Source organism: Hyaloscypha bicolor (assembly GCF_002865645.1).
Source record: "Hyaloscypha bicolor E unplaced genomic scaffold K444scaffold_117, whole genome shotgun sequence".
Taxonomy (NCBI): domain Eukaryota; kingdom Fungi; phylum Ascomycota; class Leotiomycetes; order Helotiales; family Hyaloscyphaceae; genus Hyaloscypha; species Hyaloscypha bicolor.
This window is the reverse complement of record NW_020194619.1, coordinates 1,384,967-1,410,139: the sequence shown is the minus strand read 5'-3', so window position 1 is coordinate 1,410,139 and position 25,173 is coordinate 1,384,967. Positions and strand designations below refer to the sequence as shown.

Sequence of the window (25,173 nt, the reverse complement as noted above, 5' to 3'; positions counted from 1 at the left end):
ATTTAGTGGCCGTGGATTTCTGACTCGATTCATTTCGGTCCCAAAAAATTCAGCCCAAGGAAATCTTGAGATATGGTAACACTAACAGGGGCACTCGCTCACACTACGAAAGCCTCCTGAACGCATCAGCCACTTTCCTATCTCCTACCTTCTCATCCTGTCCTCTCCCCTTTCCCATCGATCACGTGATGGAAATGCATCACAGAAAATCAAGGAATTTGAGAAGCAATTACAACTTGGATTGCTTCTGTATCACGAGAATCTTCTCCAAGCCTTCCTTGAGGCTCTCATTCATGCCATTAGCAGCAGGTCGACCAGTATCCCTGGCGACAAAGACATGGATGATCTCCCCAACCGACTTCACCTCCTGAATTCCTTGCTCGAAGAGTCCTATCTCATAGGTGACACTGCTCTTTCCCAGCTTGTTGACTCGGAGTGCTAGATCTGCCACAGCAGGGAAAGCAATGGAGCCAAAGAAGTCTGCATGAGAGTGAACCACGAGCCCATATTGAGATGAAGTTGGAGGGTGGAGTCCGCACTCCTTGATCAAATAGGTATTGACCACCGAATCGTATCTGACCATATTAGATATGTTGTCCCAAACTTCATGTTTGGTGTTTTGGCCTCTCCGCGTACAGGAAGTTGTAGATACTATTATTCATGTGATTATACACTAACAATCAACAGTCAGCATTACTCGATGTGGAGATTTCGACCCCGAAGAATTTTGGAGTTCTAATATCCCACAACTCGGGAGAGATTCAAGTTGACTTGAGATATGCATACTGTCGTTGTCGGACCTGCATTCACAAATCAGCTGACTGTGCTCAATCCTAACTTGTACTCGTACCATCTCGTTCTATACTCCAAAATGTACCCGTAATCCTCCCTCCGGCGTTCCTTGAGCGTAAGGTGAGACATATTTCGTGATCGGTCCAGACAGGATGCAGGATGCAGGACTGGGAGCAGCTATGACGAGATTGCTAGCATGTCTTCGTCACGATCAAGAGAACAACGATTGTATCAATATCAGGGACGGCGATCGAGAATGGAGGGGAACTGGAATTACTAAGAAGGAAAGTTTAAAGATGAAACCAGACTATCTGAGAAAGAGAGTTCAGACCGAGAGCCTCAGAGCCGAGGTATCAAGGTTGCGACTGGCTTGGACGAATCGGGGAAGGCGCGGGCTTTACCTGCAGGTCCTCGTGAATAATCTTAACCTTCAAAAACCACGATTGAAAGTAAACTTCACCATACCTCACCACACTCTGTTTTGACAGCTTACGAACCGCTGGCTCCCTCACCGAGGATTATAGCGCTCCTGGCCCGGCGGCTTGCGACAGTCAATCCGAAGATGGCGCTCGTCGAGGTCCCCCAGGAGACTTCCTACCCTCCGCTGGAGGAGAAGAAACCTTTCACCGAACCAGCTTCGGTTCTTGTTACCCCATGCGACCCGTGGCCTCGGCCGTACTATCTCGAGAATGGCCTACGGCGGGTCGCCCCATACCACTACACCTACAATACATACTGCAAGGAGAGATGGAGAGGACGGGAATTACTTGATATCTTCTCCAGCGAGTTCCGAGACAGACCTCTGGAGTACTATGTAAGTGCCGGTCCGAGGCGGTTGAACTTGGTCTGACGGGGTCAGAAAGATGCCATAGAACGTGGATCTGTTGTCGTTAATGGCAAGCCGGTGCCCAGTACCTCACATGTTGTCAAGAATGGCGATGTGATATCGCATACACTACATCGACACGAGCCCCCTGTAACCTCTCTCCCGATATCTGTTCTACATGAAGACGATGATATGATTGTTATCAACAAGCCATCTGGGGTTCCAGTCCATCCTGCGGGTCGTTATAATTTCAATTCTGTGGTGGAAATCATGCGAGCAGAACGAGGGCATGGTTTCAATCCATTGCCTTGCAATAGACTGGATAGATTGACGAGTGGGGTCATGTTCATTGGCAAGAACGCAAAGGCTGCAGAGAAGCTGAGCATGCAAATTACAGCCAGGACAGTTCGGAAAGAATACATTGCCCGCGTAAAAGGCGAATTTCCAGATGGTGAGGTCGTTTGCGACATGCCTATTCTACAGATATCGCCAAAACTTGGCCTGAACCGGGTTCGAGCAAATGGGAAAGCTGCTCGAACTGTCTTTAAAAAGCTTGCATACTACCCGCCGGGATCGAAGGAACAAAATCTATCAGAAGAAACAAATGCAGACAGGTCAAAGAAGGAAGGATACACAATTGTCAGATGTCTTCCAGTAACAGGAAGAACTCACCAACTGCGAGTCCATTTACAGTTCCTTGGCCACCCAATCGCAAATGATCCGATATATTGCAATCAACGTGTCTGGGGGACCAGGTTGGGGTTCAACGATGCAGATGCTTCGCAAGATACCGACGAGGACATTATTACTAGACTCTCACGGATGGGCAAGTCCGAGGTTGCAGATGCGGTAGCCTACCACGATGAGATGGTTGACGAGTACAACAAGAAGAAAGCAGAGAAAATGTCGGGTGAGCTCTGCGAAGTTTGTCAAACCCCACTTTACACGGATCCGGGTGAGCAGGAACTTACTTTGTGGCTGCATAGCCTTCGATATGAAGACGCTGGAGGTTCCTGGAGTTATGTCAGCCCTCTGCCAGCTTGGGCTTTGCCACCGGACGGGCGGGAGGGACCGACTCAAGTTGGAACGATGGACGAACTGGTCGCAGCGGTGAAAGACGAAAATCCTGAGATCGCATAGCTGTGACTTGCACAGCCCTAAATGCATATGTGCCAAGACAGAAGACCATCCATGTTCATCTGGATCGGAGTAAAAATGCCTGTTTCTAAGGTTCCGGAAACTCGCGAAGCAACCAATGCCTGAGATGGACTTGCTCGTAGTGGACAAAAGAAGTGGCGCTGAATTCCCGAAGTGTCCCAAACCAACTCTTTTCAGATGCTTCCCCTCCGAACTTTCAATGTCTACTCTTGTATTGTCCATGAAGTCCTGGAACATTTAAAACTCGTCTCCTTTCAATGTGAGACGGTACGATTAATGGTCAAGGGCTTGGAACTCTCTATGAATCGGGGCGCGCTCACGGATCGAGACTTTTGAATTAGGATCCAAGGACGCCACAGCGCCATTGAAATAGACCCTTACTGGCATCAAACCGTTAGACACTACGAACCCGATCCATCTCGAGAGTCCCACACAGTCGCCGACCTGCCGGATAGATTTAATTAACAAACGCTGAAACGGAAGTTCGCCAGCCTGTAAATTGATAACTATTTTCCAAAAACCAAATTTTTGTTTTTGTGGCAGAGCTAGGGGAAAGGGTGTTTTTGGCGATTGTGCAGCATATTTCCGATCATGGTTGATGGGAAACAGGGCTGGCCATCGCACGGGACTTAGACTGACATCCTTAGTCAAAGTCGACGGATAGTGTTTTGCTATAAGACGCCGTGTTGTCCGTCTCCCCGAACACCTCTCCGCAAACAATCTCCTTATATTTACAATCCTGTCAGAGATGCTGAGTCGGCGCGAGAATCAAGGCATTCCGACGCGCGGCGGCGCACCAGGATAAGGCAGAGCTCTCAACATCTCAACAACTCTTTCTTGGATTCTTTGTATCATTCTACGAATATCGGAATTCAGACCGATGCGTATCAGGCCCCCTCGCCAAGAAATTGCCCCTCCAAGAGGATCCTTTGGCGCAATAATTCAAGCGCCAGACGCACCAACTCTTTCTTAGCATATCTGACTGCAAATCCATATTTTTCAACTCAAAAGAGTCCGATGATGGAGCCATAGAGAATGGGGGAATCACCATCTTCGAAGCCCGGTGCCAAACGCAGAGCTACACGGGCGGGCGCTCGAAGTGTGGCCACTTTGACTCCAGAACAGCTTGCTAGGAAACGAGCAAACGATCGAGAAGCACAGAGGAGCATTCGTCAAAGGACTAGAGATCACATTGAAAGCTTAGAACAGCGAATTCACGACTTATCAGGAGACCGGCAAGATGAGAGAAATATTGATGAGATACAGAGGAGAAATGAGGAGCTTGAAGAAGAGTTGAAGCGTTTGAAGGATATCCTTCACACCCTTGAAGATGATATTGGCTCATCACCCTTGACGACGAACTCAATGTGTACGTGTGCATCCTACAGTTTGGAACAGTGAAGAAGGCCTTCGGAATCTTTTGTTCTTTTGTTCATTGAGTGATGAATGCGCTCATTCCCTACTTTGCTTCCACAAAAGAGTATTACTGACTTTCGGATAAGTAAGGTCCGATATGAATGCTTTGAGGGAGCCCCGTCTACATTCATATGCTCAACCTTGGTCACGCTCCTCTCTGAGCAACATAACCAGCGCGCTGTCTGGATCCATGCCTCTGACGAGTGCAGGCGATTTATGGACAACAGTTCCTGCTTACTCGACGTCGAATTCAGAATTCTCAACAGCCGGCAGCTTAACGAGTGACTCGTTCAGCTCTGATACAGGCTTTAGTGCTGCTGCGGCGGCTGGGGGACCATTGGCTCCACCGACAAGCCTTGGATTGATGCCGGCCGGCTCACGGCCTCAATTCGGACGAAGTATATCTTACCCATTCGGTAGCCTGGGTAGAACAGGTAGTTTATCATCGCACTGGTACATTTTATTGCTGACGAACGACTTGCAGATTCATCGTGGCCTTCACTTCAAGCTCCTTCATCATCTTTGAATGACAAATATTTGTCTACTGGTTCTCCTTCTGTTGGCTCCTCCGCCCGGGGATCGCCAATAATCACTCCCTCCATGATAAATGAAACCATCCCACAAATGGATCCCGTACCAGTCGTCAATCCACCAGTCCCAATATCCTACGATCTTCCCACAATGGTGAACCAGCCTTCCCTCCAAGCGTGGGAGCTTCCACTTCGTTTGGTCCCTCCAACTGGTCCAGTGGACAGTATTCTCATATGTCTCCTCCAGCGGCAAAGGGGTCTTGCCATCAATGGAAACTCAAGAGGAATTGTCATCGGACCTTTCTCTCCTAGTCTCAAAGCTCTTCTGAATCCAGAACAATCAGACTCGGTGCACGCGGTTGCCTCAGTCATCACGAGTCTCCTTCAGAGAACTGCACTCCGTGGTCTTCCAGAGAAGGTAGCTGTTCTTTTTGTCATGAATCATCTCTCCCAATGGCAGATCCTGCCGTCTGAGAAGACTTATAACAACCTTCCGGAATGGCATGTCCCGCGAGTATCCCAGCTGCTAACACCGCATCCGATATGGATAGATCAGGTGAGTGTCAGAGTCGTCCAAACATTTCCCCTTAAATTAATCTTGTCTGCTAAAACTCGATCACAGATAGTCTGGGGCAAACTCCGAGACATCGTAATCAACAACCAAGAGCGATACGCAACAGACGAATTTCAATATACCTACGCGCAGTCCCTTAATGTCAACTGGCCATACCGAGACATGGACGTGATGGTTTTCGAAGGCTCTGAAGTGAGAGTGTCCGACCTTTTCGCCTGTCATATTCTCGAGCTATCGAATTGGAGTCTGGATGAGCCGTTTCAGAGGAAATATCCGGAGCTGAGAGATTCATGTAAATTCACGGAGTTTGGGTCGGAAGTGAATGGTCTTAGTGGAAATGTGAAGGCTGGTTGAAATTGAGAATTTGGACATACTTTGGGAAGAAACACATGGGGTAGAGAAAATGGCCCTGACGTTACGTTTAACGGCTGTAATGAGAAATGGCATAGAATAATGTAGGAATCAAGAATGACACAAACTTGCAATTTGCACTGGTCTGAACTGTTGATCAGCTCAGTTGTCCTGCGAGAAACCGGATGTTCTTGCATAATATCTTTCCATAAATATTGATCTATATATCAAGTATGTTTGGAATCTCGCTCCTGATATAATGTGAGGCACACAATAGCAGGGTGCTGCACAAGTAGTCAAGGTAAGGCAAAGTGTAGAGTGACGCTTGCAAGTATAACTAATTCTAATAAGTGACTTTAATGAGAGACTAATTAATGCCTCCTTCCGGAGCTATGTGTATCTCTCTATATACCTCTTGGCGCTTCGAGTGACTCCGAAGGCTTTTTGCAAGCTCGACCTCCCAAGTACCGCAGGTTGGACGTATTATCTCGCTCTGGACAGGAAAGCATCGAGATTTGCCTTCCACAAGCAGCCTCGAATTCCTTTGATAATGACTAGCTTCACGCAGTTGGACTCTGCAGGAATCAAAGCTTTCTGGGCGAGTATTCAGATTTATGTCTTCGAGGATCGATAACGATCATGCAACCACTGAAAAGGGAGTTTCTATTACCATGTTCTATCCACAGTGTGAAGGTGGAAGCAGTATTAACAAAAACTCGTATAGGATGATTTGTTCCGACTATGCGACTCGCAAACTTTCGTATGAATCGGACAGACTGCCTGATTCGTCGAGACTGGTATCTGCCGTGGTAGCACAAGGTGGCGGGGTTAATTGTGCCGGTATCTGGTGGAAAGATCTGGCATATGGAATTTGCTGGTATGATTTGACCTTCGTCTCCCTTCCTTGTTACGACCTAGCAAATACTTGGCGCCGTCGTGGCTATGGACATCAGTTCTTAACAGAATTGAGTTTTCCAAGGAACTTCCTCAACCCATCACGCTGTGCTACTCATGGAGAGCAGGAAAACTGCTTGTTTTTTGGCATTGTCATTCCCAGTGGAGACCCACTCGCGCCACTGCCTGATGGAGAGGGCAAGCTTTATGCGGAAAGCTATCGCCGGATTGGTTACAGTGGGCTACAAACAGTACGAGATTTCGAGCCGCCTTTCTCACAAAGAGTCAGGTCACTGAGATTGCACTCTGTTGACAGAGGGGAAGAGGGGGTTGAGGTCGATCGATGGGCAACATGTGAGGATAGTAGCATGATGATGGGTACTTGCAGAACAAGCATTCCTCTTCTACTATGTGCTGCCGTGGCACCATTCCTCGAGACGTACAGTATTGGGAAATGTCTAACTTTGATTGAGCATATGGAAAATTGATGCCATTTGTTTTGACTCCCGGGAGACGATCTTCCTCATCTCTTTCCATCTTCCCTTGGGGATCTTGCGTAAACTCCAGCTAAACTCAAGGCACTGCCTTCCAAATCTCTTGCGCAACGTGTCCCATTGTTGCTGCCACCCCAGTGACGAGTACGATCGTTCGGTTCGTTGATCTGCTTGTCTATGTCTGCCACATTAAAGAAGCTGCTTCTAACTACGAATCTCTCAGGGCGAAGACAAAATGTTCAAACTACAAACTCGAGGTTACAAACCTCGCCGCAGTTATGCTGTAAGGATCCTTGTTGATCCCCTCTGTATTCCCGCCAGATCTGGGGCAAGAATGCGTAGCCGATGAGCCCGGGCACTTTCATGATCCAAACACAAACTGGACAAATGCTTAGAAGAAGAGTAAAATCAATGCAAATAAATGGTGTCAAATCTTTGATCTTATTCGATAGAAATACTTTATTCCTTCAAGGAGGCTGGAAGCAAGGATGGAGTAGGCGGGGCACTAAGGAGGATGAGCATTGCCCCATCTTTTGGAGCTTTTGGAGTCATTGCTCAGGCTTGGACAGAGCGCGCTGTACATATCGTTAAGAATAGTAGAGGCTTAAACAAGAAACAAGTACAAGTTGAAGTTCGAGGTTTTGATCGTGTAGCAATCGGCGGGGTGCCTCCCTCTGAGTGGGAGTCAAGACACAAAGCAGGGGGAGGCGGAGGCTCTTCAATAGCAAAGCTACTGATAATTGACTAGTTATTAGACAATGGGCAGATCTATCGTTGATTGGCCTTTTGTTTCATGAAATTTTATGGAATATTTTGGATGAAAAAGAATATGAAGTTGAACGCCAGAGACTTTAATTAGGCTTAGCGCAACTGAGATTGGGGCGAATCAGAGGTTGATCTTGATGACCGAGCTCCTGTATCGCGAATCTTTTCCTGGGCAGAGCTGTTTGTTGAACTGCTTTATCAACGAGTCTGCGACACCCATCAAGCAGCTCCTTCAGCTTCTTTCTTTCCATTGCCGTTCATTCTCTTAATAATACCTTTTCTTCCTGATGTCTTCTCCGAGTCCAATTCCTGCCGGCAAAGGCATCCCCGATTTCGCGTCGTCAGCACCTCCTTCATCTGTTTGGGATCGAATATCAACATGGGCGTCGGAGAACAAAGCTGTTGTGTACACCATTGCTGGAGTTGCAATCGTTGTCACGGGAGCTGGTGTTGCATATTACTTGACTGATACAGTATGATCAACTCGTGCGCTTCGATGATGAGACCATTCAGCTGACGGAGCAAATCTAGAAAACGACGACAGTAGGACGAGACACACCGAAAAAGTCGTCTAAGAAGGAGAAGCGGAGGAAAAAGGAAGAAGAGAAGAAGCCCGCAGATGTCGAGAAAGGTGCAACAGAGACTAAACCCAAAGCGCCGACGGTCGAGTCCGCCGACGAGCTGCCCGAGGTGGACGAGACAACAGTTGGTAGCCTCTCCGAACAAGAAAGGAAGGAATATGCTGCGAAGCTGAAGGCTGCGGGAAACACGGCGTATGGCAGCAAAGACTACAACAAAGCTATCAACTTATACGGCAAGGCTATCCTCTGCAAGCCTGATCCAATTTTCTACTCGAATCGCGCCGCATGCTACAATGCTCTTGGTCAATGGGAAAAGGTCATTGAAGATACGACTGCTGCTATCAATCTCGATAATGAATACGTCAAGGCCTTGAACCGAAGGGCAAACGCATATGAGCATCTCGAGAAGTTCAGCGAAGCCCTGCTTGACTTCACTGCTAGCTGTATTATCGATGGATTCCGGAACGAAAGCAGCGCGCAAGCTGTAGAAAGATTGCTCAAGAAGGTGGCCGAGGCAAAAGGGAAGGAAATTTTGGCCAGCAAGGATAAGCGTTTGCCCAGCCCAACCTTCGTTACAAACTATCTACAGAGTTTCCGAGCGCGACCTCCTCCTACCGGATTGGAGCTCGGTGCTGAGATTCCAGAAGATACCGGAAAGGGGCAACTGCAATTAGGTCTGCGCGCGATGGATAAGAAGACGGGGGACGGATATGAGGAGGCCGCAGCAGCATTTGACAAGGCCCTGGAGCTAGGCGACCTTGGAGAGTATGAAGCGTTCGCCTACAACATGCGAGGAACATTCAGATACCTCAGGGGTGAAAATCTGGACGCATTGAGCGATCTGACAAAAAGCGTTGATCTACAACCAGCATTGACCCAGAGCTTCATCAAGCGAGCAAGCATGCATTTGGAACTTGGTTTGTGAAACCGTTGACCCGAGATTGATACCGGCTAACATGAACACAGGAAACAAGGACGCTGCTGCGGATGACTTCGAGAAGGCTATGGAACAGAACAGTGACGATCCTGATATTTACTACCATCGTGCTCAGTTGCACTTCATCCTCGGAGAATTTGCCGAGGCAGCCAAAGACTACCAAAAGTCCATTGACCTTGATGGGAAGTTCATCTTCTCGCATATCCAACTTGGTGTCACGCAGTACAAAATGGGATCCATTGCATCCTCAATGGCCACATTCCGAAGATGTATCAAGAACTTCGACAAGGTGCCGGATGTGTATAATTACTATGGAGAACTGCTCCTAGATCAGCAAAAGTACCAAGAAGCTATCGAGAAGTTTGACACGGCCGTGGAAATGGAGAAACAATCGAAACCTTTGGGCATGAACGTTCTGCCCTTGATTAACAAAGCATTAGCCTTATTCCAGTGGAAGCAGGATTTCGCGGAGGCAGAGAAACTGTGCCAAAAAGCTCTCATCAGTGAGTTCCCATACTAGGCAGTTGATTTAATAACTAAGTATTGGCAGTCGACCCTGAATGTGACATTGCCGTTGCAACGATGGCGCAGCTCCTGCTCCAACAAGGCAAGGTCACAGAAGCCCTGACGTATTTCGAGCGTGCCGCTGAACTCTCTCGAACCGAAGGGGAAATCGTTAACGCCTTGTCATACGCCGAGGCCACTAGGACACAACTCGAGGTCCAAGAAAAGTATCCGCAGCTCGCAAACAGATTGCAAGGGATGAGCGGTGGGTTTGGTGGTGGTGCCCCATCCACAATGCGCTAAGTAAAAAGGTGTTGGGACGGGTCGGGGCATGCAAGTTGCCTGCTCGTGTGTTAGAAGTGAGATGGATGTCGATATGCAGAGGTGTGGGGGCATAGTCAGGGGATGGGCTACGCCGTTTACGTGTAACTAATACTCTTCACTCACCGAGGAGAGTGTGTACAGTACAAATGAAGGACGCACTTTTCCATCATATTCTGTTTCGTGTTGTCGAGGCAGAATTCAAGATCACGAGCAAACAGGGGTTGGCTCTATGGTCAACTTGAGGGCCGTAAGGAGTATTGAATTAGCTCCTTCCGTGATTCCAATTCCAACATTGTTGTCAGAACAACCATAATCCTTCCATGATTCCAACATTCTGGGGGCAAATATTCGCCAAGGCATGATCGCCGTGACAAAACATGCTTATCTCTTATCCCCACTGCTTCGCCTCAGTCCAGCCGAAGACCCCAATCCACCAACATCCCAACGCCGTGGATGAGCAGCTCCTTCATCCTCCTCAGGCTCACAGGTCTCATTTCCTACAACCTTATGGCAATTAACCTACCAACACCTCGCGCTTCGCGCTTCAAACTCCCTGTTCGTGGTGGCAGTGAAGATGCCAACGGTCTCATTGGCTGCAAAATAGCAGGCGCTCACCCAATTGCGGGCAGCATCACCATCAACACGTCACCTCAGAAGCGCTTGCCGCCAGCACTCACACACTAAGCAGACGCGTGGACGACATGTCACCGTGTGGCTGACTCTTATTACTGATCTGTTAGAGTTCTTCATTCCCAAATTAAACAATTTGCTAGAATCTTGCAAGTTGCGGTGAAAATGATACGTAAACTAACATGTGCACACCGGAAGCTACTCGGCTCGCGGCAGCAGCCTAAGATCCAAATATAGCAATTTTGGTACATTTGTCTTTCCCAGAATAGAACAATTTGTCTTCATCAATGTGGGGAAATTGTGCCCTGTTGGGTCACTGGGTGCCACTTCGGCCGCGAGATGTTACACGCGGCTGAGGGGATTAATCATTCCACTTCCGAAAGGCAAAGTGACACCGAATTAACCGGGTTTAACGAGCAGGGTGACAGGGTCTGGGGGTTCGAGAAACATCGCTTGTGATGCTCGGGAGATGTAGGTGTTGCTGGTGACACAGACGAAAAGTTGGGACGACTTTCCAAGGCGGGGGGGATGGTGAGACGTGGTGATCTCTGTCGTCCGGGCTTTTTTTTTGTTTCTTCGCCCCTTGGCGGTGCGTTCCACCTAGGGATGGACGAATTTATCAAATATAAGCAAATAATATTGTTCTAGCCAATATTACATTGTGTAAAATATACTAGATTTATGCTAAGTTAATGCAAAAAGTAGTCCTGTTTTTCATAAATTTCACGAGGTATTTTAAGAGGAGATCTCTCAAGGAGAATTCTTGATTTTTTAAGCGATTTCATTAGTTTAAAGCTATTTCATCCCTCTTAGAAAACACACATTTAAGAAATAGCATTGGTCTAAACCTAATATATTTACTTATAATATTGGCCTTCCCAAATCCTTGCTTATGCCACCCCTAGTTCCACCCAGCTCGAGCACGGAGACTGTCGTGCGAATAAGTCCAGCCTTGGGCTCTTTTCTCCGACCAGGTACAGGGCTACAGACGAAAGAAGGACAAGGCGTCAGGGGAAAGATGTATTGAGCTGCGAGGCAATCGGGAGGAGGTCAGTTCCGGACGCCTCTGTCAGGGGGTGGGGGACGTACGGTTCCGGGTTGCATTACTGAATGCGGCGACGAGAACGGATGAACCGTTGAGCAGTACAGCTGTCAAATTGTCAAAGCAAAGTCGTAGCTTCTCATCATCTGATTACGGGTTATCCATTCGGAGTTCTGAGCTCGGGTTTGGCATCTAAATCATCAGTTGTAAGGACCATCTGAAGTCCAAGCCAAGTAAAGTTACCTCAACAATTTAAACATTGGGGTTGAAACGTGGGGATTGTCAAGTCATCTGATGTTTCGAACACTCGGTAATCGTAAGTAGGAAATGAGAGGATAAGGGGGAATCTGTAAGGCGCAGCGATCGTTCACATCATTCTCGTCCGATGATCAGAAACCACCGTGCCAATGTTTTGAGCATCAAACACTTGATGTTGGAGAGGCACCCAAACGAGATCTGACCCGGCTGCACTTCCACTTCGTAATATTTGCTGCCGAGTCCACACGCTTGGAGACATGGATCTGAACGAGGTTGGGCCCCAAAGCAACACCTTCAACATTTCCCGGGTCGTGCGTTCTTCCCAAAGCGACCAACTTTGGCCCCCTTCGAGGAGTATTTTTCATTGATGAATTGCCGCCGGTTAATTGAGCTTGCCCGCTTGGCGTTGTGTCCTCGGGTACGGCGCAGGCGTTTGACAGCGGATTGATGTTGGAGCAGGGGCCTTTTGGCAGCAGCAGCAGCAGCAGAGGAGAAGAACAGAGTGTAGAGCCTTGAGCTTGGCCCCTCCCACGAAACCGATTCGTAACTCAAGCTTCTGTCAGAATTTAGATGTTGGTTGGTTGGTTGGCTGGTTGGTGCGCAGCCGGAGTGAAGCGTGGAGCCAGTACTGAAGACTGGAGAGTACCGGCCTGGGCTGAAAAGAGCTTGTCCTTCGTGAGCTGCAACTGGCAAAACAAACGGGGGCAATAGAGTGGGTGGAGCAGAGGAAGTGCAGCAACACTAGGGACGCGACCATGCTTATGATGCTGCACTCCGACTCTATCTGCTTCCGTGCGTGGCCGGGCCTGTTGGAATGTCAATTCTGTCTCTTCTCAGCATCGCCAGGGCTCACTCTGCTCTGCTCGGCCCTGCTCTGGAATCGGGATCTCGAGCTCCTGTCAGCCTGCTCCACCCCACTGCTCACCCTGCTGGTGGCCCAGCCTCCCCACGGCGCCCAGCTCCTAGCCAGAAACACTGCACTACGACGCCAGGTAAACGGCACGGCAGCGTCTGATCCCAGACTTTAGCGCGATTGAAGCTCCTGCGGGCGTCTGCAGGTTCGCGGCAACAGGGAGCGCTTTTAGAATACAAGGTCTATCGGACGGCTGGGCACAAGGGTCTGCTGGACCGGGTCACCCATTTTGGCCTCCCCAATCTCCATGACCTCGTCGTCTCCAAAGTATAATACTTCACCTCTCCTTCTCCCATCATGGCCTCTCTCTTTGTCTCGATCATGAGCACTCCATTTCATCTAATCTTCTTTCCATATCTCTCAAGAGGATCCTGATCAACTGGCTTGCTCAGTCCCATAATACTTATTCACTTTCACCTTACTTCGGTCTCCTTCCTCATTCACCTCGAGAAAGCTCTTGAACCATCTAATACCTCGACTTTTCGATCTGTTCAGTCGAAATTCTCAGTCACACACACAACCCATAAACCTCGTCCCTCAAATCTTGTCCTCAGCCACACCTAAGACAGAGATGCCCTCACTACGCGCCCTGGGCCTCGGCCTCGTCCTCCTCCTCCAAGTCGCTACTGGAAAACCTCTCTCAAACCGAGCAGTGGCAGCCGCAGATTGCAAACCTACAGGCGTTACCAAGCCGACAGCACCTGATCCCACTCTCCCTCTCACCGGAGGTATGTTCCCCTCCGAATTTCCCTCAATATCCAAGCCCTCTAACCTGCTGATCTCAGGTGCCACAGAACTTCCCTCCACGAACCTCACCCTTCAATTTGTTGCAATCGGCCGCGGTATCCAAAACTACACCTGCTCTGGCGCCGGTGCGGTCCCGGTCCAACAAGGCGCAATTGCCACTCTCTACGACGCGACAACCCTGGCCAGGACAAACACAGCTCTGCTACACACCATTCCCGCCATCGTCGTTTACAAGCCGAAGCCCTCCGGATATATGGCAGTGCTGGGCCAGCACTTCAATATCCTCGGCAACCATTACTTCGATTCCGCCAGCACGCCAACCTTCAACTTAACTACAGTGACACCATTGCAGACAGCTTTCGTGGCAAAGACGCTCGGTGTAAGTGCTCCTGCGGGATCTAGTGTCGGACCCGATGGGACTGGCGCGGTGGCCTGGTTGGATTTGAACCACAAGACTGGCTATCCCTCCATGGGCCCTAGCCAGGTGTACCGTGTTGTGACGGCGGGGGGAATGAACTATCCAAACTGCACAAGTAATAGTCTGCAGACTATTCAGTACGCAGCAGAATACTGGTTCTATAGCTGAGTGGGTTGTGTTTTTCGTTGCTGAGGTGAAGGGGTAGAAGGGGTGGATGATAATATCATGATGCATGGTCACAACAAAAGGTTTCATAGGGGAGAGCTGCATTGGAGACTGGCTTTTTTGTACATAATCTTTTCCTTCTACAGATGGCAGCCAGAATTGCATTGCAATACCAAATCAAAAATAAACATTTCAAAGACTCTCAATCCCCTCTGCGCCTGTACCGAACCTCAACTAGGAACTCACTCATTCATAAACCTCGCCGTAAATACTCCAAAGCCAGAATACCACTCTGAACTAAGCGCCGTCACTCATTAACTCATTTAATGCCCTCTCTGTATCGTCAATTTTCAAAGCTAGAAACCCAATTTTCCTAAGCGCCTCAAATCCGCCTTCACCTTGGCAACCCAAACTTCATTTTAGTGACTCACTACTAACCCTCTTCCCTCTCTCTCAAACCAGGTCAATATTCACTTCTACATTTTAACCCCACCCTACTGCATATTCAATTCAAGGATTTCTTACAGCCCCGTCCCTACTCGTCCGTCCCTGCCACCACAGGCGACAGCATCATCCCCTTCTCCCTGTTCCCTCGCGAGACGCTCGTTATCCTCTGGTGCACCTACACCTTCGAAATCTCTAGTTCTGGTAGGTTGTCCTGAATTCGTTGAGCATCAGCGAGATTGGACACTTACCGTACGTCCAATGTCCCCTCCTTCCTCAATCGGAATCTCGCGGTTATCGTCTGCACCGGAGGCAGTTGAGCCGTGATGCGCCGGGGAAGCGGTTGGCTGCTGCTCTGTTATGTCATAAGTTAGCTGCTATAGAAAACAATGAGAGAGGAGAAGTACTCGTTGACAACGGATTCGTTTGCCGTTGTAAAGATTCGTGTTAGTTATAAGGGGAAAGATGAGTGGTGAAGGGTGGGATGGAGGGGGGAGGGGGGGGGTCTCGTTGGTAGTCTGAGGACATGATGACTTGTATTTTGATATTGAGAGAAATTTTTTAGGCTCGAGATTGAAGCAGAGAAAGAACGAGATAAACAAAAGAAGGAAAAGGAGGAGGCTAGAAGGATAACACTTTTCTTATGAGGTTGAGATAATGTGTTACATCATATCGTGTTGATGTAATACAGAGACTAGTAGAGACTGGCTGTCTAGGAAGTGGACCCTTGAAATGGCATGCGATCATTCAAAATAAACAAACCAGTAAACGTAAATGGCAAATATGCTTGAGAAGTCGTCAAATTCATTATGAGATTTTTCTCCGTCGTTTCGTCAATTCTTTCTTTCGCGCTCTCAATTTCTCATGTCTCAAGTTCCCGCCACCACAAAAGATTCGCAATCAATGTATCCGGGAAAATCTCCTTTTAAGGGGAAGCACTCGCAATCTATCCGTGCATGGCATCCAATCCTCGCTCCAAATCCTGCTCCAGACCCTGAGAGCTCTGTCCATATGCCTCCTGCGGTCTGGGGTCCTCGGCACCCCAGCTACCACCAGCTTGTGGAATAGGAACAGCGGGACCTTGGTTTTGACCTTGCTGACCAGGTTGGATTCTCACATGTTGTCTGAATCGGGAAACTTCATCCAAAATCATCTTGCGCATCTCACCCACATCTTCCACAACCTCGAAGTCGAAGTTGAAGGTGGTGGGGCAGCCAGGCTCATCGGAGGCGTCGTGCCAGATTTGGAGGTATGGGTGCTCGAGAGCTTCTTCGACAGAGATTCTGGATGAAGGATCGAAGGCAAGCATGTGGTTTAGAAGGTCGAGAGCATCGGGGTTGGCATTGGGGAAGAGGCTGGGGAAAGGTCGCTTGGCCATGAATGGCAGGTTGCGGACGTACTCCTGTGCTCTGGGTGATCCAATGCGGGAGAGCGTCTCTTCATTGGGAGTACCGAGGATGTGGAGGATCTGGTTAAGTTGATCAACGTAATCTCTGCCCTTGAAGAATGGTCGTCCGCCAAGTAATTCCGCAAGAATGCAACCAACCGACCACACATCAACTAATTTTGTGAGCAAATGTTCAAGGCTACGTTTTCAGCGCCACCTACTAGCTTTCGTGTAGCTCTGGAAGCTCAACATAATCTCCGGAGCACGGTACCATCTCGTAGCCACGTATTCAGTCATGTATCCAGCATTCTCCTCGGGATCAACAGAGAAACCTCTAGCAAGTCCAAAATCGCAAATCTTCAACTCGCAATCAGCGTTGACCAACAAATTACCCGGCTTCAAATCACGATGCAGGACGTTCGCAGAGTGGATATATTTCAGTCCGCAGAGAATCTGGTAGATGAAAGATTGGAAGTGGGCGTCGGTGAGGGGTTGGCCAGAACGGATAATCGCAGCGAGATCGCATTCCATGAGTTCTGCAGAAATTAGCCATTGTACCAATATAGCAGGGAAATGTATACCCTCGTAGAGATAAGTCTCATTGAAGTTGTCCGGGCGAGGGATGTCCATATCATAAAGACATGTAATCTGCGTAAATCAGCCATTTGTCCTGGGCTATAAACAGCGTTGACGTACATTACGGTGTCCTCGGAAGTGTTGTAGAAGCTTAATCTCTCTCAAGGCACGCTTGGCCAAAATCTTCTTGCTGAAGACATTGGTGACCTTCTTGATCGCAACGCCCTCATTGGTCTGGCCATTGGTCGCGGCACTGTGGAAAACAGTCAGCGTGTGCCTTGAGCAGAAGGCGTATGTGATGATATACCAGACAATACCGTAGGCACCTTGACCAAGCTCCTTCGTCACCGTGTATCTCTCGTCAACAATAAAGTCTTGGTTGAAGACCTTGAAGACCTTTCTGCCCACGAGGTCTGCCATCTTGTCTGGATATCGAGGAGGTCGTAGATCGCGATTCTTTCTCGATCAATATTCGACTGCGGTGGCAGCAAGCAGGTAAGCAAAAGGCGAGTGTCTGCAAAACTGTGCGCGTATGACGGTTGATTACTGTATCGTAGCCGCGCGCAAGTGAATGAGCTCGAGGCACCGGGTATCAGGAACTGCAGAAAGAAGTCGACAACGCACAAAAATGCTGATGGCCGAAGGCTTTTATGAGCGAACTTGTGCGGGAGGGGCTGAGAAGTACGAAGCTGTCTGATGATGGTAGGCTGGCCTCTAGGAGTGGCCGAGAGGTAAGCCTTTAAATACGCTTCTATCAGCTCGTCGGAGGGGACGACGGCTTTGGTGGGGTTAGTGAAGTTAGCGAGCCCAATTGAGGCAAGCGCACCAGCAGGGGGAGGGTTCCAAATATTTACAAGGCTGAGGTGCATAGAAGTTGCCCACCAAAAACGCGAGTCTTCCTCCAAGCCACAAGGGGGTCAGTTTGATCTTCACAGGACCGCTCTTCTTGGCCCATTCGTTGTCCCACAGTCTCTGGGACATTCATGCGAGATTGGGGCTGATTTGATTGGAGAGTAGCATTGTGGCGAAGTCGTCCGCTGCTTCTATTCCCGTCCTCGGCACGGCGCGTAAATGTTCAAACCAGGTTTGGCACAATCAAAGCTTGCGATGGTTTAATAGTTCAAGCCAGACTGGGACTAGTCGTGGTCCGAAGTTCGAATTAATCTGGGAACAATGATCCAGCCTGTTTTGGGTTATAGTTCAAGTCACTTCAGGAACATGGGCATTGGTCTAATACCCCACATTGATAGCTCGCTGTGGTTCAATCTCCATATCAAGCGTGGGACATTGATCAATCTGCCTTGGCCTAGTGTTGAAATCACGTTGAGAAGAATAGAGTGCGCAAATTACTTCAGTGTTCGACCAAGCTGCGAACAATGAAGATTCCCACAAGATAATGTTCAAGTCAAGCTGGGAACATTGATAGCTTGCAGCGGGTTCAACCAGATCAAGATGGAAACTATCAAGCATGTAAGGGCTCAATCGTACAAATCAAGTGGGGAACATTGATAGCTTGGAGTGATTAAGTGTTCAAATCAGGTTGGGAACAATTGAGCTTTGTGTATTTTAATGTTCAAGTCAGGTTAGCGACATTCAAGCTTGTAATTGCTCAATTGTTCAAGTCAGTGCGGGGACAGTGGGTTTGTAACATGCTTCGATGTTTACACCCAGCTTAAAATAATGGAGCTTGCCGAAACTCAATGTTCAAGTCACATTAGGAACATTGAAGTCTGCAATTGTTTGATTGTTCAAGTCAGGCTAAGAACAATGATCAACGGTGAATTCAATGCTGTCTATAGCAAATTCGTCGAGATCAAGCTGGTACATTTAATATTCCTTGCACTCACTGTACGGCAACCTCCATGGACAGTCAAGCTTCAACAGCCCCCGATTGTTCCCACACCATGCTTTACAAATCCATTCGGCCCCTCAGGCACTGAACCTGCCCGCCAGTTTCGATCCCTCCGCCATCGAATCTGCAACTCCACCTCCTCCTTGGCAGCCAATACGTATCCCCTCCCGTCCAACCCAGCAGCCCTTATCATCTCTCCAACAACCTCCGAGTCCATATCCCTAGCCTTCCACCATGTCTGGTCACCCCTGAACTCCGCTCCCTTGAAGTCATTCTCGAGGTACTGCACCAACCAATCCTTCATCCACTTCTCGCTATTGTCGTCACAAGGAGGTTGCATTTTTGTCGAAATAGAATTCGCTAATATCGTATGAGCCGATATAGTATTCGCTAACATAGGGTTGGACAACGTAGCGTTGGACGATTCAGTGTTGGACGATTTGGTATTGGACGACGCAGTGCTGAATGACGAGAACAATGAGTCAAAGTTGGATGGTTTAACGTTGGGCAATGTGGTATTCGAAGCTGTGTTCATCGCTAATGCGATACTGTCATAAGTAAGACTTGCAAGGCGAGTCGAGATTGTGAGCAAAAAAAGTTCAGCAATGTCGGAATAAGGGACAACAGGTTGGAGACGCAGCCGTAAGGTACACGTTAAGAGAAGTATGTCTCTCTTCCAATCATCCTTGTGGCAGCTATGAACTTTGTTTCTTCTTGCCATGCTGTGCTGAGAGGGGTTGGCAGAAGGTGTTGATTTTTTTGTGTGTCGATGAGAGAGAAGTTTTGAAGAGCAAGCGTTCATTTATATATTGTGATGTCGACGTCTTGCGGACTGTGAATCACGATACTCTCTTTCCCAAAATCGAAGGAGCGACTTCTCTAGCATGTTTCCTTGACCTACTTGTACAAGAACCGAAGGTGCAACTCCTCTAGCAGGTTTCCTTGACTTGCTTGTATAAGAACCGAAGGAATGACTAGTACTCTTAACAGGAATCTTTGCCTCTTATACAAGAATCGAAGGAGCGATGTGCTGCTAAGCAAGTGTTCATTTATACATTGCGTTGTCGATATCTTGGAAACTGTGAATCATGATTTCTCTTACTCAAAACCGAAGGGGCGGCTATACTCTAGCAGGATCCTTGACTCTCTTGTATAGAAATCCAAGGAACGACATGTTGCTGAGTGCTCATTTATATATGAGGTCTCGGTATCTTAGAGACTGTGAATCATGATATTCTCTTCACCTAGAATCGAAGGAGCGACTAGTGCTTTAGTAAATTTTATTAACTCTCTTTGACCAAAGCATTGAACGAGTGACTGAACTTAGCTTTGACCTAAGTCGAAACCATGAATGTACTATAACATAGCCGTATAATTCTCTGTAATACGAATTTATAGACTTCTAGTAATTAAAGGTTTTTATGTAATATGGTCTCAGTATGTCAGAAGCTGTGAATCGCGATGTGAATCTTTGACTAAGAGGAAACGAGGTCTCAAAGCTTAATCTGTGTGAATCTCTTAGTTATAAATCGAAGGAACGAACTACATTAGCATAGCTGCCTGCATCTCTTAGGCATAGATTGAAAGAGCTATCATGGCTTAGCACGTCTGCTTGTTTGTCTTTCATATGAATAAATGGCATACTATCCCCGGTCAAGTGTTCATTTATTACTGTGCTTGCAACATCTTGGATGCTACGAATTACGATGAGTATATTTGACCAAAATCAAGAGAGCGACTGTATGTCGCAGCATATCTACCTCACTCTCAGAGAAAAAAATTGAAGGAGCAACTGTGGCGATAGCTATTCATTGCCGGGACCTTAAGAAACTTAGAGGACTGCTCAGATCAATGTTCTGGGTATTCACGGGTATTAGTAGGAATTCCACACCATTTCCCTATGATTCCATGAATACTAAAGAATAAGTTTTTTGACATTTTTCCGCAGAGTAAATCAGACGACCTGGATTATATCCACATATTCCATGAGTTGGTGTACTTCAATGCTCTGTTGTCTTTGAATGTTTTTAGAAGAAGTTGCACATCCAAGGGTTTCTACTTCTTAATGTCCCCAGGAGATGTAATATATTTAAAATCCCTGATCTCTAAGTGTTCCTGGACTTCTAATACATCAGCACTCAATAATCAAAGCCTGCCTGGGGTAGGACTAGGAGATTGGGACAATGCTGATTGAGAAATAGTTTCTGCAAAACGCTATGAGCTTCTTATCTATTGTGAGGCCGGTAGGCTGTGCGGGCATTGAAAGAGTGCTTGACTGACAACTTATAAAGAAGAATTTAAGGGTGGTAGCATTTAAACTACCAGAGCTTGAGGATTTCCTACATGCATTGACGACTAACCTTAAGTGACGCCTGCAGATTTGACATCTAAGTGAGATAATTGCAGACATTTAAGGACACCACGGTGCACTGGAGCTGAATATCTATCCTCTGCCCCTTAATCAATTCAAAATAATCATAAAATAAAGTCTCGTGCCCAGTATCCAAAAGTTGCCTTTACCCCAGATTTCGTCCCAAAACGGTAAAGCGTCGATCTGTGGAATATCCAGCCGAGCAAATAATCCTCATCCATCTTGCATCATCTCACCACCTCCTCACAACAACCACACGACCACCTCCGTTCGTGCTGTCCACCGACCAAAACAAGCAAAATCAAATGTCTCTCCACCAGCATCCACAATGGTGAAATTCTTCGACTCCTCCTTCACTTATGACTACTCCTTCCCAGCCGTGACCCTTGCCTACTTCCTGCGATACCCGAACCCCTACAGCACACACGTCCTCTCGACCGACGTAATCGAGCGCTCCATCGACAGTAACGGCCGCCTGAAAACCCTACGCATCCATCGCAAGTCCTCTCGTCTGCCGCCTGCGGTGCTGAAGCTGCTTCCGAAGAGCGTGCTAGGTAATGTCAGTGGCGGGCGCTCGGAAAGCTATATTTTGGAGACGAGCACGATTGATGTGAAGGAAGGATGGATGCGTACTGAGAGTAAGAATCTTGATTGGACGGGCATATTGAGTGTGGTTGAGAAGCAGGAGTATCAGAGGAGGGTGCCAGATGATGAGGGTGATGATTTTAGTGTCGCGGCTGGGACCACGGGGGTCGTTACTACGGTGATGTTCAGGAGTCGGCTGGGAGATAGATTAAGGGCGAGAGCAAATAGGAAGGATGGGGTGAAGGAGGAGGCTGAGGAGAAGAAGGGCTTCTTGGCGAGCTGGAGCACGAGCGGGATTCAGCGGAGCATCGAGGCGATTGCCAGCCGACGGACGGAGAACCAGTTGGGGAAGAGCAAAGAGGGCATGAAGGTTGTGTTGGAGAGATTGAGGAGCGGTGGTTTAGTAGGCGTATTGGAGGGAATGAGAAGAGATAGGGAGATGGCATTTGGTGGTGAGAATGTGTGGACTCGGGGGTGAGGTGGAAGCACATTTGACGAGGTCTGTAACAAGGTATACGGATCTTTCGGAAGATAATTTTTTCAGGCCACGGGCCTTTGTACAGGTACACACATTTGGGAGCGAGGAGTCTGGGTTGGTCGTCCGGGCGTTTTGTTCCATTAGTCCGCTCTCCAACAAAGTATAAAAAGTAATTAAAATGCTTGGAAATTTTATATTATACGTGAGGTCAATGTCTAGTGTATACAATCGTTCTAATAGAGTTGAAGTTTCTTGGTGGGAGGAGCAGTCCCGTTCCCAAGTGACGGGTCGTTAGGTTGAGGATAGCTATCAGTCGTGAAAGGGAATGTGCTAGAGAGAGAGTCGATTCTCCCCAATAGGAACTCAAGATGTCTGTATGAAGCAGATGGTGCATATTGTGGGATCACTGAGAGCAATGTGAGCAAACGAGAAAGGCAAATTTGAGAGGCAAACTTACTATGGCCTGAAAGGTCCACGCTGACCCAGGTCAGGCCTCGCTCAGTGTGAGTGGTACCAAGGACGCCAGACGCAGCAAATGTTGCTGGGCTGTGATCGTGGTGATAGGGAACGTAGAATGGATCAGAGGGTTTCACTTCGAAACCCTGAGCTCCATTCCATGTCATATTTTGGATCATCAGAAGTGTGCCGTTCGAGATCAACACCATATCAAGCGCCTTTCCAAGTGTCAGTATGATTCCAAGTAGCAATTAACAGCTTTGTAACTGACTCCATGACCAATTATAGTCCTCTTGCTTCTCTCGATGACTCTTAGCAGAACGCTCACACCCGACGGAGGACTGTTGTCGGTACCGTTGACAAACACATTGATGCTTGCACATTTGTTCCAGTTCCCAATCGGAGCGTTGATAGCTTTTTGAACGTCCGTTCTATTGAAGTATATACTAGTGCCTTCAGGAAGGTAGCCAAAGGACCCGGGAAAGCCGAGGACATCCCAAAGTACAGGGCAAGTCGTAGCCACCTACCCAACGAATTAGCACTGCAAAGTCGAGCATAAAGAGAAGCGTAGAGCTTCGAGCCTGATAGGTGTCCCAACATGGGTTGATATAAAATACTTCATTATATATGGCATCAAACACATGGCAATTGCCGAAAGTGTTTCCGTCCTCATCTGTACCAGGTAGTTGGGTTGGGAAAGGTCCGGGAGGTGGGAACGTAAGATATGTGCTCAAATAGTCGGTATAGGCGAAGGAATCGGACATGCTATGTAGTTGGGCGCTGAAAGAGTCGTTGAACGGCATAAGCCCTTTCCAGTAATCGACAAATTGGACGGCCGGAATCTGATCCTGGACTGCCTTATAGGATGCAGAGGGGTCGTAGATCATGGTAGCTTCGAGGTTGTGGTACTGAGTCTTGTCAGATGAGTTCTCTTCCACTACAATTCAGTAGATTTACCATAGTGTTGTTCTTGTTTAGCATAGCATCTGCGATATACGGAACATAATATCCAGCATAAGATTCGCCGGTAACGAAGACTTTATGACCCTGCAGACTGAAAGTGTCTACAAAATTTTCCCAGAATCCCAAGAACTGATCTGCAACATCCGTCTCACTTGTAGCTGTTGGAATGCCTTGAGAGAATCCCGTACCAACGGGCTGTTCGACCCAGACAACATTTGTCAAATTGACCCAAGTCCATGGGTTCGGGACGGGCTTGTATGTTCCGTATTGCCAGAGGAATGGGCCGTTTTCTTGGAGAAGGCCTTCGAGAGATGAACATCCTGGCTGCTTGAAGTCAGTTCCTTCTTGGAAGGTGGGTCTGTCTTGCAAGGAAATAGAAACTTACGCCTCCATTGAGCCAGATCAGGATCTCGTCAGACGCTGCAGGGTTCTCAGAGGGAAAGAACCAAAAATAAAGCTGGCTGTCATTGCCAGTCTTTGAGATAGGCATCAGACCAGCGTAAGACTCGCCGATGTCGAACTCGACCTCAGGGATAGCAGTGCCATTGACGGAGTATTCTATGAACCTGTATGAGCTGGATGTCCGGGGATGGAATGGGACAACTGACTTGCTGCTGAATTCAACAAGTACTGCGAAGTGGAACGCCGAGAATGCTGCATCACCGGAGCTCTTCGTCCAATCTCGGGGTGCTTGTCTGCTTTTCTAACATGCTTTAAGCTTCTGCCAGAATAAAGAGTGGCAGATACTACACCAGCTCCAATTGCTAGAGCGGAAACGACTCTAGAGAAATGCATCTTGAGAAGATTTGGCTCACGAGCTCTGACAGAATTGAACATGAATCACAGAGAAATTCTCGAACGACCCAAGTAGAGAAGCAGCTGGGAAACTCAAGAGCTCTGTTCATGTCCGTCCCTTCCTTGACCAAAGGAAGAAAAACAAATGGCGAAGCGCTTATGATGAAGAAGGCAACCACAATCCTGGTACAAAGGCATCAATCTCAACCTTCTTGACCAATCTTCGGCTCCGCCGGTGCGGACTCTTTCCGTCCCATACGGTCCAACATGGAGATATTGGGATTGTAGGCACTGGCCCGTGCATATCGTCGGATATCTGCATATGTTCCCGGTCTCTCGAGATCTCAACTCAATGGGCAGCGATGATCGTCAGATATGGTGATAGGACTTCAGTGGTTGTGAGCATTTTGGCTTTGACAGGTGCTTCCATTGGTGCTTCTAGCGCTTCGGCGGCGTCTTGGTCGTTAAGTAGGCGTCTGAGCCGTTGCTCGACCTACCATTTGGAGTGTGGCGTGCGAGCTACCATGGATATCTTCTTTCTCGGATCAAAAGGCACGATTTTTAAGCAAGCTGTACGCTGTTTGTCGCATCTCTGGGCGTAACGTTTCGTATCATGAATATTCCGTGGATGAAATAACTTTGGCAAAGGAGGTTTCCGGTGGTGAAATCTTCAGTGGGACCAGCCTCTTGAGTGGGATGGGATGAACCTTGACACCGCGGATGTATGGTTAGGCGGAGTAGCTTCCATGGGGGGCTCTGGTGAGCTAGGTCTCTTCTGAGAAGCCTCGAATAATTCAATCCTCGATGTGCTGGTCAAGGTTGCATTTGCTCTGATTTTTGAAGATAGGAGAGAGACAGTGATGGTTGTCGTTGAGGCAGATCTGTGCCTCCTGCCAAGAGCGCCACACCTGAAGGATCAACGATCTCTTAACAGCTTTGCATAATAC

At 48.0% G+C, this 25,173-nt stretch overlaps 11 protein-coding genes across 11 annotated transcripts; 7 read left to right on the top strand and 4 right to left on the bottom strand.

The window, feature by feature from the left end:
- Positions 1-8: 8 nt before the first annotated feature.
- Positions 9-1,051, bottom strand: K444DRAFT_615588 (thioesterase superfamily protein-like protein). The gene is made up of 4 exons (XM_024880764.1): positions 851-1,051; positions 787-800; positions 637-673; positions 9-575 (listed from the first exon to the last, which is right to left on the bottom strand). Exons 1-4 carry the CDS (start codon positions 919-921, stop codon positions 230-232), a joined length of 468 nt encoding a protein of 155 aa, XP_024734029.1. The 5' UTR covers positions 922-1,051; the 3' UTR covers positions 9-229.
- A 303-nt stretch (positions 1,052-1,354) lies between these two features.
- On the top strand, positions 1,355-2,758 carry K444DRAFT_533992 (pseudouridine synthase; the record flags this gene model as incomplete). Its single annotated transcript, XM_024875188.1, has 2 exons — positions 1,355-1,606; positions 1,652-2,758. The coding sequence occupies 2 exons, from the start codon at positions 1,355-1,357 to the stop codon at positions 2,756-2,758; spliced, it is 1,359 nt and encodes a 452-aa protein (XP_024734028.1).
- A 1,053-nt stretch (positions 2,759-3,811) lies between these two features.
- Positions 3,812-5,650, top strand: K444DRAFT_632264 (uncharacterized protein; the record flags this gene model as incomplete). Its single annotated transcript, XM_024883458.1, has 4 exons — positions 3,812-4,145; positions 4,279-4,626; positions 4,677-5,278; positions 5,345-5,650. The coding sequence occupies 4 exons, from the start codon at positions 3,812-3,814 to the stop codon at positions 5,648-5,650; spliced, it is 1,590 nt and encodes a 529-aa protein (XP_024734027.1).
- A 575-nt stretch (positions 5,651-6,225) lies between these two features.
- Positions 6,226-7,229, top strand: K444DRAFT_692632 (uncharacterized protein). The gene has a single exon (XM_024887823.1). The coding sequence runs from the start codon at positions 6,262-6,264 to the stop codon at positions 7,027-7,029; it is 768 nt and encodes a 255-aa protein (XP_024734026.1). The 5' UTR covers positions 6,226-6,261; the 3' UTR covers positions 7,030-7,229.
- Positions 7,230-7,979: 750 nt separating this feature from the next.
- K444DRAFT_615585 (mitochondrial precursor protein-like protein import receptor tom70) lies at positions 7,980-10,456 on the top strand. The gene is made up of 4 exons (XM_024880763.1): positions 7,980-8,273; positions 8,332-9,298; positions 9,348-9,821; positions 9,869-10,456. The coding sequence occupies exons 1-4, from the start codon at positions 8,088-8,090 to the stop codon at positions 10,123-10,125; spliced, it is 1,884 nt and encodes a 627-aa protein (XP_024734025.1). The 5' UTR covers positions 7,980-8,087; the 3' UTR covers positions 10,126-10,456.
- Positions 10,457-13,264: 2,808 nt separating this feature from the next.
- Positions 13,265-14,523, top strand: K444DRAFT_665551 (uncharacterized protein). The gene is made up of 2 exons (XM_024887081.1): positions 13,265-13,717; positions 13,775-14,523. Exons 1-2 carry the CDS (start codon positions 13,561-13,563, stop codon positions 14,320-14,322), a joined length of 705 nt encoding a protein of 234 aa, XP_024734024.1. The 5' UTR covers positions 13,265-13,560; the 3' UTR covers positions 14,323-14,523.
- Positions 14,524-15,385: 862 nt separating this feature from the next.
- On the bottom strand, positions 15,386-17,471 carry K444DRAFT_615583 (Pkinase-domain-containing protein). Its single transcript, XM_024880762.1, has 5 exons — positions 17,034-17,471; positions 16,847-16,979; positions 16,732-16,798; positions 16,372-16,686; positions 15,386-16,323 (listed from the first exon to the last, which is right to left on the bottom strand). The coding sequence occupies exons 1-5, from the start codon at positions 17,144-17,146 to the stop codon at positions 15,710-15,712; spliced, it is 1,242 nt and encodes a 413-aa protein (XP_024734023.1). The 5' UTR covers positions 17,147-17,471; the 3' UTR covers positions 15,386-15,709.
- Positions 17,472-18,524: 1,053 nt separating this feature from the next.
- On the bottom strand, positions 18,525-19,546 carry K444DRAFT_692626 (uncharacterized protein). The gene has a single exon (XM_024887822.1). It carries the CDS (start codon positions 19,378-19,380, stop codon positions 18,604-18,606), a length of 777 nt encoding a protein of 258 aa, XP_024734022.1. The 5' UTR covers positions 19,381-19,546; the 3' UTR covers positions 18,525-18,603.
- Positions 19,547-21,180: 1,634 nt separating this feature from the next.
- On the top strand, positions 21,181-22,265 carry K444DRAFT_615581 (uncharacterized protein). The gene has a single exon (XM_024880761.1). It carries the CDS (start codon positions 21,278-21,280, stop codon positions 22,010-22,012), a length of 735 nt encoding a protein of 244 aa, XP_024734021.1. The 5' UTR covers positions 21,181-21,277; the 3' UTR covers positions 22,013-22,265.
- K444DRAFT_593943 (alpha/beta-hydrolase) lies at positions 22,246-24,477 on the bottom strand (the record flags this gene model as incomplete). The annotated part of the gene is given in 7 exon segments (XM_024878326.1): positions 22,246-22,418; positions 22,470-22,686; positions 22,740-22,991; positions 23,011-23,376; positions 23,426-23,755; positions 23,817-23,989; positions 24,040-24,477. The coding sequence occupies 7 exon segments, from the start codon at positions 24,266-24,268 to the stop codon at positions 22,246-22,248; spliced, it is 1,740 nt and encodes a 579-aa protein (XP_024734020.1). The 5' UTR covers positions 24,269-24,477.
- Positions 24,478-24,517: 40 nt separating this feature from the next.
- On the top strand, positions 24,518-25,032 carry K444DRAFT_615579 (uncharacterized protein). Its single transcript, XM_024880760.1, has one exon. The coding sequence runs from the start codon at positions 24,589-24,591 to the stop codon at positions 24,826-24,828; it is 240 nt and encodes a 79-aa protein (XP_024734019.1). The 5' UTR covers positions 24,518-24,588; the 3' UTR covers positions 24,829-25,032.
- Positions 25,033-25,173: the final 141 nt, after the last annotated feature.

What these genes read in the sequence shown, in the direction of transcription:
- K444DRAFT_615585 (XM_024880763.1), top strand. Translation starts at nt 8,088, where the DNA reads ATGTCTTCTCCGAGTCCAATTCCTGCCGGCAAAGGCATCCCCGATTTC. An exon ending in CATATTACTTGACTGATACA is followed by an intron (nt 8,274 to 8,331) that starts GTATGATCAACT and finishes GAGCAAATCTAG; the next exon opens with AAAACGACGACAGTAGGACG. An exon ending in AAGCATGCATTTGGAACTTG is followed by an intron (nt 9,299 to 9,347) that starts GTTTGTGAAACC and finishes ACATGAACACAG; the next exon opens with GAAACAAGGACGCTGCTGCG.
- K444DRAFT_615581 (XM_024880761.1), top strand. Translation starts at nt 21,278, where the DNA reads ATGGTGAAATTCTTCGACTCCTCCTTCACTTATGACTACTCCTTCCCA.
- K444DRAFT_615588 (XM_024880764.1), bottom strand. Translation starts at nt 921, where the DNA reads ATGTCTCACCTTACGCTCAAGGAACGCCGGAGGGAGGATTACGGGTAC. An exon ending in AATAGTATCTACAACTTCCT is followed by an intron (nt 576 to 636) that starts GTACGCGGAGAG and finishes TAATATGGTCAG; the next exon opens with ATACGATTCGGTGGTCAATA.
- K444DRAFT_615579 (XM_024880760.1), top strand. Translation starts at nt 24,589, where the DNA reads ATGATCGTCAGATATGGTGATAGGACTTCAGTGGTTGTGAGCATTTTG.
- K444DRAFT_665551 (XM_024887081.1), top strand. Translation starts at nt 13,561, where the DNA reads ATGCCCTCACTACGCGCCCTGGGCCTCGGCCTCGTCCTCCTCCTCCAA. An exon ending in CACTCTCCCTCTCACCGGAG is followed by an intron (nt 13,718 to 13,774) that starts GTATGTTCCCCT and finishes TGCTGATCTCAG; the next exon opens with GTGCCACAGAACTTCCCTCC.
- K444DRAFT_692626 (XM_024887822.1), bottom strand. Translation starts at nt 19,380, where the DNA reads ATGAACGCTTGCTCTTCAAAACTTCTCTCTCATCGACACACAAAAAAA.
- K444DRAFT_615583 (XM_024880762.1), bottom strand. Translation starts at nt 17,146, where the DNA reads ATGGCAGACCTCGTGGGCAGAAAGGTCTTCAAGGTCTTCAACCAAGAC. An exon ending in GGTGCCTACGGTATTGTCTG is followed by an intron (nt 16,980 to 17,033) that starts GTATATCATCAC and finishes TGTTTTCCACAG; the next exon opens with TGCCGCGACCAATGGCCAGA. An exon ending in TGAGACTTATCTCTACGAGG is followed by an intron (nt 16,687 to 16,731) that starts GTATACATTTCC and finishes TAATTTCTGCAG; the next exon opens with AACTCATGGAATGCGATCTC.
- K444DRAFT_692632 (XM_024887823.1), top strand. Translation starts at nt 6,262, where the DNA reads ATGTCTTCGAGGATCGATAACGATCATGCAACCACTGAAAAGGGAGTT.